This window comes from Talpa europaea (assembly GCF_964194135.1).
Source record: "Talpa europaea genome assembly, chromosome: 15".
Taxonomy (NCBI): domain Eukaryota; kingdom Metazoa; phylum Chordata; class Mammalia; order Eulipotyphla; family Talpidae; genus Talpa; species Talpa europaea.
The window spans coordinates 72,006,222-72,020,067 of NC_140083.1; the positions used below are offsets into that span (position 1 = coordinate 72,006,222).

The window sequence follows — 13,846 nt, forward strand, 5'->3', positions numbered from 1 at the left end:
AGGCTGTTTCTTTGTGTCATGCAGTTCTGTAGGTTCTGACAAAGGTATGGACTCACACATCCCCATGACATGATAATAGAGAACAGATTTCCTGCCCTAGGAATCCTCCAGTCCTTTGCTAGGGTGTCCGCTGTCTACTCAGCTTTCCTGGTGCTGCAGCATCCCAGAGAGTGGATGGAGCTAGTGACAATAACCCACAGGTGACATTGCAGAGAGTGTGGCTTGTGGGTGGTCTGCACCTGCTTGCCCCGTCTCACAGAGATGCGCAGGTGTGTAAGCCTTGCTCCCAGGTCATGGCCCATGGATTTATTTCATCTGCACCTCCTGTGGCAGGTCCTGGGGCTTTCTGCTTCTTCTCATCCAAGTCATCCGTTTCTTCTCAGTCTCTCTGCTCTACTTTCTCCAGAATTCTTATCCTCAGAATCAAGCTGTCTTATATGCTTCAAAAACTTCCAACCACTAAGTAAACAAGCATTCAGAGAAATCTAGTTGTAATGAAAGGCTCTGCATCACTGGCTGTACATCTAGGAAAAAAACCACTTTTCTGCTCTGTATTATGTCCAAAATAGGCGATGAAGTTGAATGTTACCCATTTGAAAAGCACAGCTTATTTTCAAAAGCTTTAAGTAAATGGTTCTCAGATGCCTCCTTCTCAGCAAGTCATTAGGCTGTATCAGCACCAATATTTACAGATTTACAAGATCACCACAAGTTTGGGGGGGTCACTGGCAGGAGTGGAAACCACTCCCTGCCGGGCCTGGGAGGAGCACCCCTCATTGACGTGGCTTTGAGGCCTTGGTGTTCCACTCTCCAGGCTCAGGGTGCTGGGGAAGGGCCTACTCCGCAGTCAAGGCCTCTTGTCAGCCTTTATTCTGTTCGGCCATAACCAAAATCAGCGACAGATTTCTGTTGGGAGGAGAAATTAGAAATGTCTCATTTGGAGCAAAAGAGGAAGTGGATGCAGTTGACAAGAGGGCGCTCTCGGTTCTGGACTGAGCCATGTCCGCCCTGCAGTGAGCGCCCGGCCCACCTCCCAGGACTGTGGTGAGCATCCCAGGGGGCACCAGGTGTCAGTGTGCTTGAGGGAGAGGGACCAAAGCGGATAGTCTCTGCTCAGGACGTAGTAAGGTCCTGAGAGCTCAGGACTCTCCCTTTTCATCCTTAGGATTCTCTAAAGGTCTTCTGCACAGTGATAGCCACAAAATAGGATTTCTGTAAATGGTTATGTGCTAACTGAGTGGACACATTTGGGAGAGTGAGAGAGAAGCTGGCTGAGTAGGAATCAACAGGTGTTTTCACAGTGCAGGGAGCACATTGGTGTGGGGGGCGCGCTTTCAGGAAGGCTGGAGCACCTCCCCAGATGGCTCCAGCATCATCTCCCCAACTCAGGGACTGGCCAGGCAAGATGATGGGAAACCCATCACAGAGATGACCACACAGAGGGTGGAACAGGCAGGAGAGGCTCTGGGGCTACAAGCTACAGAGAAGCCTTCAGACAGACTTGACCAAAGCGAAGCCATCCTGAAGGCACCTCCCTCCTCCTGTTTTCCCTCTCTCCTTGATTCCCCCGCATGGTAACCTGAGGGCAGTCAAGGGAGGGTCATTTTTTGAAAATTGTTGAAAAGTCTTCACATTGAGAGAATTTGACCCTGTGGACAAGTCCTCTTTACTCCCTTCTCAGAGAAGATTCTGAGGGGGAAAAAAAGAAAGTAAAAAGGAAGATCAGAAGATAGGGGACGGGATGATCTGAGGCAATAGAGAGTCGTGAGGGCCTCCAATCACAATTAGAGCCTGATTCTCCGAGTATATATTCAGGGGCTGGGCCAGAAGCCCTCACACAGCCCCAGGGCTAATGCTCCTGAAGCCAGAGCAGGGGCTTGAGGGCAGGCAGGACAAGAGTAGGGGTCCCCACACATAATGTCCCAGGTGCCACCGAAATCTGAGAAGGAAAATGAAAATTAAGCAGGGGGACTTAGTTATCTGTACCCACCCCAGTGCATGGGCAGAGTCTGCTTCTTGATAATTATGCACGTATGGGAAATTAGACTCTCCCAGGTAGGTTTGGGGAAAATTGCAAATATATGGGTCTCACCCCAGCACATGCGTGTGTCCAAGGATAGTCCCTAAGGTTAGTCCTGAGTAGTTACGGTGATGCTGATGGGCAGCCAGGCTGAGAACCCAGAGAGGGAGCGGAAGGTCTACCATCTCTGTGTGCTGCTGGGCAAAGCCTTGCCTTCCACCCCCAATTCCTCCATCTCCTGGGTGGAAGAATTAGTGTGAGATTCTTGTACCTGCCTTTATCCTCGCCGTGTTGGGATTGCTTTTCTCTCCCATTCACCTGGGAAATAAACCACCTCCCCCAGGGTCTCCTTCAGTTCATTGGCATTCGGGGCTGCTTCCTGGAGGGAAGTCTTTGGAAGCAGAATAAGTGGCTTTCCTTAACAAGACAAGCTGAAGCAGCCAGGGAAGCTTCCCCTGCAATATCCTCAGGAACCAAATAACCGGGTTCACCTCCCAGCCCACCAGCCCCACACCTGGCCGGTGCTGGGCATCACCTCCCCTGTCAATCCCATTAGGCTTCCCCAACTCTCCCTTCCTTGCAAGCCCTCCTTCCCCAAATCATGCGCCCAGTGGGAGGACTCTCTCCCTTCTCTGTATGCCATCAGGATTTCTCACAGGTCCTGCCACTGAGTCCCTCTCATTCAACTACATTATTAGCTCCTTGAGGTTACTTCTGCTTTTTACTCCTGTAACTCCCTCCTCCCTTCTCTCCTACCAAGAGAAGGTTCTCGTGGGTGGCTGCTGACTATTGCACAAGTGCTTCTGATCCCTTTACCTCTGAAAACTAGAAAGAGGAAATGTAGTTAGCAGGTGGCAACTCTTTCTGAAAGATCTGCATTTCCATTCTGAGCATTGGCTCTTCCTTCAATCAGCCAAGATGTGCTATTACACTTACAACCTATCGTGTGACCATTATTAAAAAAGACTTACACATAAACGTTTATAAGTAGCATTTGAATATCATAAATCTTCTATCAAAGCTGGAGAAAAGGCCTCCAGCAGCCTAAAGCACATGCTGGCCAAAGGTTGTCCTATTGCCACCTGCGCTTTCTTACCAAGCCCCTGGCTCTCATGGTGGCAGGCCCACTCAGGGAGCTGAGAGCCAGGGGCCTGGAGTCAGAACACTCAGACCCAAAGCCAGCATCCTCCACGTGTGGCTGTCCATCTCCTTGCTTGTCAGAGACACTCCCTGGGCATCGGCTTCCTCAGGTAAATAAAGGAAAGAATAACACCTCCCCCGAGTGAAGTTTTGAAGATTAAATGGGTTCCGTGACGTGAGCACCTAATAAGCGCTCAGCAAGTGTTGCCGTCACTGTGGTTTAGGCTGGAGAAGCAGCTTGTCCTGGAGCTCTCCTATATTCTTTGTGACTTGGACATATGAGTCCCCAGGTCTCCACGGTCCTCTGTATCACATTCAAATATTGATAATGCCTGATGCCCATTTCACAGAGTTTCAGTGAGATTATGTGATTATTCAGTGAGATTATTTCAACAAAAAAAACTTTCATGAACTGTAAAAACTTGTCCAAATATTGGGTAACAAATGATATCTCATTTTACCTGCACTTGTATGATCAATTGTGTAGCCCATCATGCCTTGGATAATGGCTTTTTTTTTTTTTTTTGTCTGCTTCCTCCATTAGCCCCTTAAAGCAAAAATCACATCTTGCTCTCCCATCACCCGTGATGTCTGGCCAGATGCCCACACATGGTACAGACCCCAAAAATAGGAAATTTATTGTGTGTCTATCCAGCATGCACCCCAGGAGCTTGTTCCCCATTGGACTGCACTGGGAGGACTAGCCCCCTACGACAGAGGAGCTTCCCAAAGGGCACACCTGTGAGCAGCAACTGCAAGAAAATATCTAATCCCCAGGTGTCCTGTGGGGATACTCTGGGCTGTGCTCTGCTCTTGGGATCTTCCTTAACTCTGGTCTTCCAGGCTCAGCCTATGGTCTCCCCACCTTCACGAGGTCTCTGAATTCATGAATTCTTTTTTTTTTAAGATTTTAAAGAACCGGGGTATAGGCCAGAGATGCAGAGGGGTGAGAGCATTCACCAGAGACAGAGTGGAGAACAGAACAGGCAGACTGACTGAAACACACTGCTGAGGGGAGCAGTGGGCGAGTCAGGAGAGGTCTGCTGCACCATGTGGGCTGCTCCCTGGCCAGCAGGGGATTGAATTTGCACTGCAGAGGCTGCGGATTTCTTCATAGTACAGTGCTTAACCCCTTGCACCACCAGGGAGGCCCCCTGAATTCATGAATTCTTACTCTTGACAGGCTATACCAATTTAGTTGCCCTAAACAGTCCAAACTGGGAAACTGAGAAGCCAGCAGTGACCTCAATATAATGCAGCAGTGACCTTAAGACCTTGTTTTCTTTCTCCCCATGTTGGAATCGCCCCAAGGCAACTTTGGTTTTTTGTGCCTCTGCTCCCAGTGGAGGGGGTCTCGAAGGATGCCATTGGCCTGATGGTGTACTGTATTTCTGTATCTTTCAAAACACCCACTTAGCGCTGTGCAGACAAAGCTCTGGATGGAGTTCCTGATTGGAACTCAAAGCACCAAGAAAACCAAAATGAGTGGACTCCATGGGAGATTAATTGCATAGGAGCCTGTTGACTACATGGCTGAAGCTGGCGTTTTTGGAACGGCTGCTGCCTTCACATTTCCTGGTGGAAGTGGGACAGGTCAACACGCAACCCAGAGTTGTAGATAACTTTTGCCCACACATCATTCATTTTTTGGAGGTTGGCTTGAAATTGAGGGGTGTGTGTGTGTGTGCATGTGTGCGTGTGTGTGTAACCGTGCCTTCCGTAAGCCTCGGCGGTCTCTGCACTCTCTTCAAATGGGCTGATTACACAGAGGATGTGGACAGTGGAGTTTTTCCTGTTTGATGTCACACTGCTACCCTTTAAAAGCCCCAGGGAAAAAGGAGGGAATCCAGCCTAGGAGCCTCAGGCCAGATTCAGGCAAAGGAAGAAGTGAAAAGGCCTGGAGTCAGGGAGGCAGTGTCAGGTTTCAAACTCAGCGCCAGCCACTCAGAGAGCAACGATGTGGGGGGCCCGCCTGGGGCTCCTGGTCTGCCTCCTATGCTGTGCAGCCAGAGCCTATCCCAATGCTTCCCCGCTGCTGGGCTCCAGCTCCGGAGACCTGACCCACCTGTACACGGCCACAGCCAGGAACAGCTACCACCTGCAGATCCACAAGGATGGCCATGTGGATGGCACACCCCACCAGACCATCTACAGTGAGTAGGGGCTTCCTCCAGGCTGGGGAGAAGGGGGTGTTCTTTTGTCCTTCTACCTCAAAGGACTCAGGGAGGCCTTGAGCTGCAACAGGGGGCCAAATTCAGCCTCCTAGGGTCTTGTCTCAAATCCCTATGTGTGTGTTACTGTGAGAAGATTCTGCTACCTCTCTAACGAATGTCTACCAGTTTCTCCAACATGAATAATTTGTCTTAACTAAAAACCCTCTTCCCAAAATATCCATTTTCTCTTTGCTCTATCCAAAGTCAAAAAACTGTACAGAAAGAATGGCAAGGTGGCTGAGAGGAAAAGAAACCAGATAGGTCAATAGACAATGTTTTAGCTCACGAATTCGGGAGTGGGTTAGCCTTGAAGTTTGTAAAGAAGATTTGTGTGTATGTGTGTGTGTGTGTGTGTGTATCAAGAATGAGAGTAATGATCTCAGGCTCAGGGGCTCTTCCTACACTGAGTTGCTAGTGTGATGGCCTTATAAAAATTCTCAGGCAAAACTTACCACAGACTGACTTTCCAGATATGTGGTCTTAATGATTCTGGCCAAGTACATGGTCCCTCCATGCACTCAACCATCCATCCACCTACCCACCCATGCATCCTAGGAGCTTCAGAGCTCCATACCATTTTGGTGTGAGTTGGTAATTCTCCCTTGTGGAACTAGTTAGGAACACATTGGCAACATGAGGCAACTTGGGTGTTTTTAAAGATTAGGTTTGTGGAAAGTTGGTGCACAATTCACAAGAGTCAATCGGTGAACTGTGATTCAAATGAGGGCCCGTTTGTGTGCACCCTATAAGGGATAGTGGGATGGGAGGGGGATATTAAAAAGATAAGCTCTTCTATTTTAGGAAAACATGTACAAATTACCTTAAGGATACAGGAAAATGCAAATAGATTCAATATTAGCCAAATCAAAAGAAAGAGCACTCACAGTCTGTTTAATTGAAGAAAACTTTTTTAGGAAGAATGATCTGCCCTGTATTGTTTTAATGAATGCAGCAATCATTTGCTGGAGGCTTGCTGTATGCAAAGCCTTCTAGCTGCTAGGAATCAAAGGTCCTTAAACCTGGTAGTAAGATAAGTGACATGCAAAGTCAGCAGTTGAGAAATTTCCCAGTGACAGCGGAGGGTGTCGTGAGATCACAGGAGGAAGGAAGGATCTCCAAATACTAAAGAGGCAGGATTCAGGAGTCAACATCTTGAAGTCAAATTTGAGTCTAGTGGCAGAAATAAAATGAATCTGAATACACTCAAGGCAAGCACAGAGGTGCTCATTCAATGTGTAGATAACAACCTACAATGTAGCTGACATGCAAATGCAGGTGTTAGAGGGGCTCCCTGACCTCAGCACTGAGCTGGGGCTGGGACAGCAGAAGAAGACACAGCCCATCTAGCACCCCAGTTTTAGACTTTCATCCCAGCTCATCTCCCACCTCATTTTTAGGCTTTTAGGTGATAGCTCTGCTGAAAGACCACTGCAATTCTAATGCAACACGGTAGGTGATTTAAAATGCCGGATGGTGAAGTATGGTAAATTATTTTGATTCCCATAGATGGAAAGAGCTGCAGACAACCAGAAAATGCTCATAAAAGTTGCTTAGAATCATGGAGTCCCTTCACTGAAAGGACCCCCACACCCCAATTTCCTTAGAGATGTGAATGGGACAAGAGCAGAATTCACACTGAGCAGGCAATGTGAATTGAACAACTTTCCCCTTAAATACTCACTAGCATCCACCCTCCAGGAGGCACTGCATACTAGCTGGAATGAATTTAAATGACTAAAAAGCAGCAAAGTGAATGGAACTAATTTTAGTGTTGTGTTTTTTTTTTTTTAAGATTATTTATTTATTTATACAAGCACTGGGGGTACAGTCAGAAGCGAGGGAGGGTGAGAGGATTCACCAGAGCCAGAGCGGGGAGCAGAGCAGGCAGAAGGACCGAAGTACACTGCTGAGGGGAGCAGCGGGCGGCAGGAGAGGTCTGCGCGCCATGTGGGACCCTCCTCTGGTGACCAGGGAGCAGCCGGGGATCGAACCGGCACTGCAAAGGCTGCGGGCAGCTTCGTAGCCCAGCGCTCAACCGCTGCGCCACGGGGGAGGCCCAGTGTTGTTTTTTTTTAATAGAAATGTGATTTAGTTTGTCAGGTGTAGACACTAGTTAAGCATTGTGCCTCTGAAAAAACACAAACTTGGTTTATCCAACCTTTTGAACTGTTCAAATAAATGACTGTGTATACACACACATAAGTTTACACACTAAGACTTAAAAATTACCAAAAAGAAAAGAGGTAAGCAACCCAGCCAATCGACAGAGCAGTGAAGGATTTGTGATTGCCTCCTCAGCACGTTTACACCATGCTCCACACTCCTGGGACACGGCAGGTGCTTTCTACCTCATAATTCACATACTTTTTGCAGGGGAATCTGGGTCACTTGTGCTTTAGTAAATTCTTGCTGCATAGGCAAGCGCCCAAAGCACATTGTGAAATGATATGCAGACAGGACCCCAGAAACTCCCTCGGGGCTCAGCGCCAGGGTCTGAGCATCTTCTGCGCAATTATACACAAGACCACCTCCCCACCCCCACCCCCACCCCCTAGGGCGGAAACAGCAGAAAGGAGATGCTTGCTACCCCTGGTAAATCAGGTTTCCTAAATCCTGATGGCTTCACCACCTCCACCTTCTCTGTACACACTTTCTTTACTTGAAACTGAATTATCCTCGGTCCCATTGACTCTTCAAAAAATACTATCTTTCCTTTGAGGAACTGTAGCCCTTTATATCATTTTTTTTTTTTTTTTTTACTGTTTGCTGCCTCTGAGAATAGGACAGACTAGATCACTTTCTACTTTGAAGGCAGAGGTTGAGTGGCATTGACAAAGTGTGTTTATAGGGGATAAAAATATTATCTAATGACATCCCTCAGAAGGTCAAATGATATGATTGTACAGTATATGAGAAAAAAAAGGTTAATGAACTTAGATAACTGGCTCAAGGTCTCAGAGGTAGTAAATGACCTTGAAGACACCTTGACTCTGAATCCCAGGCTTCTCCCCAGGGTGATGCGCTCAGATCCTCTCTGTCACGGAAGGACATGTCTCCCGAGCCTGCCTGCTTCTCACAGACTGTGGCTCCAGCAACCAAGAATGTGTTCCTTCCTCCTGCCCAATGCTGCCCCTGAATCTGTGCATTGTGAAAACGCAGCACAGGGAAGAGACAATGTACCTCTTACAGTTTCTGAACTTACACTTTTGATCCTGTGGGTTTGCTTCAGTGGGTGTGTCCTCCATGGGTCTGCGTCAGTGGGCATGCTCCCAGTTCCTCTGCAGGCTGTTTTCTGTAGGGACTGGAGCTGAGGACCAGGAACGTGTCCCACACATGCTGCCACGCAGTTACAAAGCTAGCAGGTGGCATCCTTGGGCCCTGAACCCCAGACCCTTGGTTCTTGGTTCAGTGACCCCTTCTCTGACCTACTCAGGGACTTCACCAGAAGGAGACCCCACCAAATGAGCAAAGGAAAAAGGCCATTAAGGAAGAACACAAGAAGAAAATTCTGTGCCTCCCAGGGATCGATTCAACTTGGAGAGATAAACCCTCTGCTCCTAAGTAGCTTGCTCTAGGGAGGCACTAGAGCATAAGCTTGGTTAAGGGAAGGTGGATGCAATTCATGCTGCAGGTGAGGTGTCCCTGGGGAGCTGAGGTGCCAGGGGAGCAGAGTCAAAAGGCTAATTCATTATGTGAGGAACATTAGGAACCTCAGGTGACATCTGAACCTGACCTTGATGTTTTGTAGCATCAGTAAACAGAGAAGGGAGGGAAAGGTAAACTCTAAAACAGTTCTTGACATATAATGGGCACTGGCCAATGCATCGTAGACTATCACACAGCTATCTGGATGGAGAATCTCAGGCTCTATACACCAGCTCAAAAGACACCTCAAAAGACACCTCAGCACAGATTTAAAAATCACAAAGATTTGGGAGAATGCCACCAAGTAAAGAGGCAGCAGGCAGGCAGATGGCTGACCTGTGGGGACAGTCCAGCACAAAGGCATGCCGAGTTGCTCAGAGCATGTTCTGTAGGCACGATGAACAGGGGAGAGGGACATAGGGAGCCTCAGAAGAAATGAGACTGAATAAGTACATACAAGGGGAGGGTTACGTGAAATCACCATTCCTCTTAAAATCAAAGGTATTTCCATGAAGGTTGGTTTTCAGGGGGACCTTGATGCCCAGTAAGTGTGTAACCTGGAGGATTTTCTGTGCAGGTGCCCTGATGATCAGATCGGAGGACGCCGGCTTTGTGGTGATCATAGGTGTGATGAGCAGAAGGTATCTCTGCATGGACCTCAGAGGCCACATTTTTGGATCTGTAAGTACCTTGCCGTGCTGGTCACCACTGGCAAACGGTTAGTTTCATTGCCAGAACAGAGAATCGTAGCTTAAAGATTCCAAGGAACTTGTGTTTCTACTTGACACTTGATTCAGTCCAAATATTGATTCTCGGGTTGAGACAGCAGGGGTTGCAAGCCAGGCAGTTGGCTTCCGGGCCCCAGGCTTGCAGCCTCTGTCTGACTCACCTACTGGCGCCCACTTTCATATTTAACACAGGTACCCGGTTTGCCAGTCCTCTCCTGGTGTCATCCAAGAAAGGGCAGGAAGCCAGAGGTGTCTTTATAATTCTGCAGCCACACCTTCTTGACCTTGACCCCGGGCTAGTCCTCCTACTTCCCTAAACTGCACTTGCCTCTCCCTGAAAAAGGGAAGCGGATGGGCCATGCGCCCTGTGGGGCTCCCTCTACAAAGATCTATAATTATCTCCACTCCAGCTGTGATGGCTGGTCACCCAGATTTGTGTGCAAAGCATTTCCCCAGTATAGGTTGCAGACATAGTCCGAAGGATTTTGAGATAATGAAATAGAAGAACAGCTTCTCTTGGGAGCCTCTCACCACCAGAAAGACCCACTAGGAATTCCATGAGAACAATGACTTTCTTTTTGCTTATTGCTCTAGCCCAGCACTGACAAGATCAGGTATCTATCTGTTGAACATATAGGCAAGCAATGTCAGTACCTGGTGCCCATACTTTGGCACACAGCGAGTTCTCATCTGTAAAGTACTAACTGTAGAGTCTGAGGATGAAATGAAATGATGTGTGAAGGCCCAAGTAGGCACTGGGTGAACCTGGTACTAAGCAGAGGCACAGAGGGCTTACCCTAGGTGGTCTCTTGTAGAAGTTCATGCCTCTGGTTTCCCATCATGTTCCATCTCTGGTGCCAGGGCCCTGGTTTATGTATGACCATGCATACACCTCCCCACCTCCTTTGTGCAGGTAAAGAGACAGAAAAATGGGGGATAAGCTCTAACGTAGCCTCCCTCCAGCAAGCCGGCCCCAGAAGCGCTATAGCTCTGCCTGCCTGGTCTGGGAGCAAGCCAGGGGCCCGGTGGGCAGCAGGCCCAGAAGCGGGAACTGTGCGTTGTGCTTAGGCCATTTGAAAGGCACTAGTCAAAAATCGCTTTCCTTCAGAAGGGAATAGGGCCAAATGGCCAACAGGCATATGAAAAAATGTTGCGCATCACTTGTCATCAGGGAAATGCAAATCAAAACTACAACGAGATACCATCTTACACCAGTGAGAATGGCACATATTAAAAAAACTAGCTACAACAAATGTTGGTGAGGTTGTGGAGAAAAAGGAACTCTCCTGCACTGTTGGTGGGAATGCAAACTGGTCCAACTACTATGGAGAGCTGTGTGGAGATTCCTCAACCTGCTAAAGATAGATAGAGCTGCCATATGATCCAGCAATTCCACTCCTAGGGATTTACCCAAAGGACACAGAATCATTAATTCAAAAGGGCACCTGCACCCCTATGTTTATAGCAGCACTGTTTACAATAGCTAAGCTTTGGAAACAACCCAAATGCCCAAAAATAGATGACTGGATCAAGAAGATGTGGTCCATATACACCATGGAATATTACTCAGCAATCAAAAAAAGATAAACACATGCAGTTTGCAGCAACATGGATGGCGCTGGAAGGGATCATGCTCAGCGAAATAAGCCAGAAAGAAAAAGAAAAATACCGGATGGTCTCACTCATAGCAGGAATTTAGAAAACCTAAATAAGAGACCAGGAAAAAGACTAATTATAATAAAGTAAAAATCAAAATCAACAAGCAACTATAAACCAGAGACACACTAGGCAGGTTGGGGGTGGGGAGAGGAAGTAGGATCAAAACAAGGTGGGTGGGAATTGTATGGGGACTATAACCAAGATGAAAATGCATACATTGTGCAAAAATGAAAAATGATGTTAAAAAAAATATATATATATATAAAAGAAGAGAATAGGGATTAGATGCCCCTCCCAAGAGAGACTGCCCACATCATCGCTTCCCTCCAGGGCACCCGGCTGGCAGGCTCCGAGTGTGGGCAGGGGCGGGGCCAGGGCCCAGACTCCCGCCTTCACCTGCTTGCTTGCCCTTTCAGCATCACTTCAGCCCGGAGAGCTGCAGGTTCCACCAGCGGAGGCTGGAAAACGGCTATGACGTCTACCACTCCCCGCAGCACCGCTTCCTCGTCAGCCTGGGCCGGCCCAAGAGGGCCTTCCTGCCAGGCACCAACCCCCCACCTTACTCCCAGTTCCTGTCTCGCAAGAACGAGATCCCCCTCCTGCACTTCAACACCCCCAGGCCCCGGCGCCACACCCGCAGCGCCGAGGACAACTCGGAGCTGGACCCGCTGAATGTGCTGAAGCCCCGGCCCCGGATGACCCCCGCGCCCGCCTCCTGCTCCCAGGAGCTCCCGAGCGCGGAAGACAACAGCCTGGTGGCCAGTGACCCCTTGGGGGTGGTCAGAGGCAACAGGGTGAACACACATGCTGGGGGGCTGGGCGTGGAGCGGTGCCGCCCCTTCCCCAGGTTTGTCTAGGCAAACCCGAAAGGGGCTCCTTCTAACCAATCTTTCCCCAAACTAAACCAGCTTCAAGAGACTGACGCCTTTTACGCTCCAAGGAAGGGGCAGGTGGGGCTGATGTGTGGAATTAGCTTCTCTCCATTCCCATCCCCAGGAGGTCCCCTGAGAATCTGACTTTGAGGCCTGAATAATGGGTTCCCAGCTTCCTTGCCCCACCTATGGGTGAGGATGAATTAAGAAACCCCATGGGTAACACAGAAATTTCCCCTTCACCAAGGAGGAAAGAAGGGGTTGTGGGGTCCCCAGGCCCTCTTACTTGTCCCTATGCCTCTCCTCATCCGTTGAGCATTTAAAGCAAGGCAAGGGTTTAGTGGCTTCACTGCGCCCCAGGTTAAGGATTCATGCCTCCTTGGGTTTCTGTTCTCCGCCTGGCATTTGAGTTTGGCCTTTGACCTTGTAACCTTGACCTCGGGCATGGACAGCTGAACTGGGCACATTGATGAAAATCCTAATCTCAAGTCTTTGGTCCTTCTTGAGTATCACCGGAGAGTCTCCTAAAAGGTCAGTGGTTGGTGGTCAAAGCTCGACTAAAATGCCCTGGAGAACAGAATCGTGGTTAGAACACTCTCCCTTCACGACGCCCCTGCCACACTCTCTCCCGTCATGCAGCCAGAGCCGAGGGCCCAGGGTGCCCTGGGTGGCCCCACGTGGCCCCGACAGCCTGTCTCTTTGGCTTTAGGGAATGGGACCTAAGTTTTTGATACTGGCTCCAACCTGGTAGGATTTGTTTTTCAAAATGGAAACAAGTTCAAACTCTGCTAAAAGGCATTGAATGAAACCTCTCCTTCCTTCCAAGTTGAGTAGCAACCCATCCTGGAGGCATCACAGAAATCTAGTTCTATAAATACAGGGGAGGGGGCCTTGACACAAGCTGCTCTGGCTTAGTTCCCTGTGGACTGGGAAAGCGTGTCCTGGTGTCTCAGTGAAGTGGCCTCAAGGACTCAGGGTGGGGAGGGACTCCAGGGGCCTAGCGTAGGGGTTGTGGAGAGGGCACCTATCACCTACCTGCTCCAGTGGCCAGAGGGTTACCTGTGACACATACAGCACCCTGAGACTGATGTGTCTGGGTCTTGATCCACTTGGAAATTTGGGGGGCAGTAAATGAAGTCAGTTCAGCCCCAGGAGCCCGATGCTACTGTGAGGAAAACAAAGCCTCACCTAACAAACAGCTGAGTACGCCACAGGGGGCGCGATGCTGGGCCTTCACCTCCCTCACCCCTGCCTTGGCCTCTCCTACAAAGGGTCTCATTTTCCCCTGGACCCTTCAAAGAGCTGATTAAACCACCAGCGTAGATGTAAACAACGGCTTCTTCAAGTTCCCAGTTTTCCCACCCATACCACCTACCTGGTCTTACGGATCCATTCTTTTCACTTCTGAGAGAAGCATTGGGTAACTGCTTGCCCTGATGGTTTTCAGATGAGCTTGAAGGAGCAGCCCCTGCTCTGAAATACTAAAACTCTGTATAATACTATATAGCAGTGCATGGCAGATATTTTCCTGATATAATTTTCATTTCCCAGTGGAGATGTTCACTGCAT

General features: G+C 48.9%; 1 protein-coding gene across 1 annotated transcript; it reads left to right on the forward strand.

Moving 5' to 3' along the window:
- Positions 1–5,117: 5,117 nt before the first annotated feature.
- Positions 5,118–12,262, forward strand: FGF23 (fibroblast growth factor 23; the record flags this gene model as incomplete). The annotated part of the gene is made up of 3 exons (XM_084256107.1): positions 5,118–5,313; positions 9,596–9,699; positions 11,822–12,262. The coding sequence occupies 3 exons, from the start codon at positions 5,118–5,120 to the stop codon at positions 12,260–12,262; spliced, it is 741 nt and encodes a 246-aa protein (XP_084112233.1).
- Between the last annotated feature and the right edge of the window lie 1,584 nt (positions 12,263–13,846).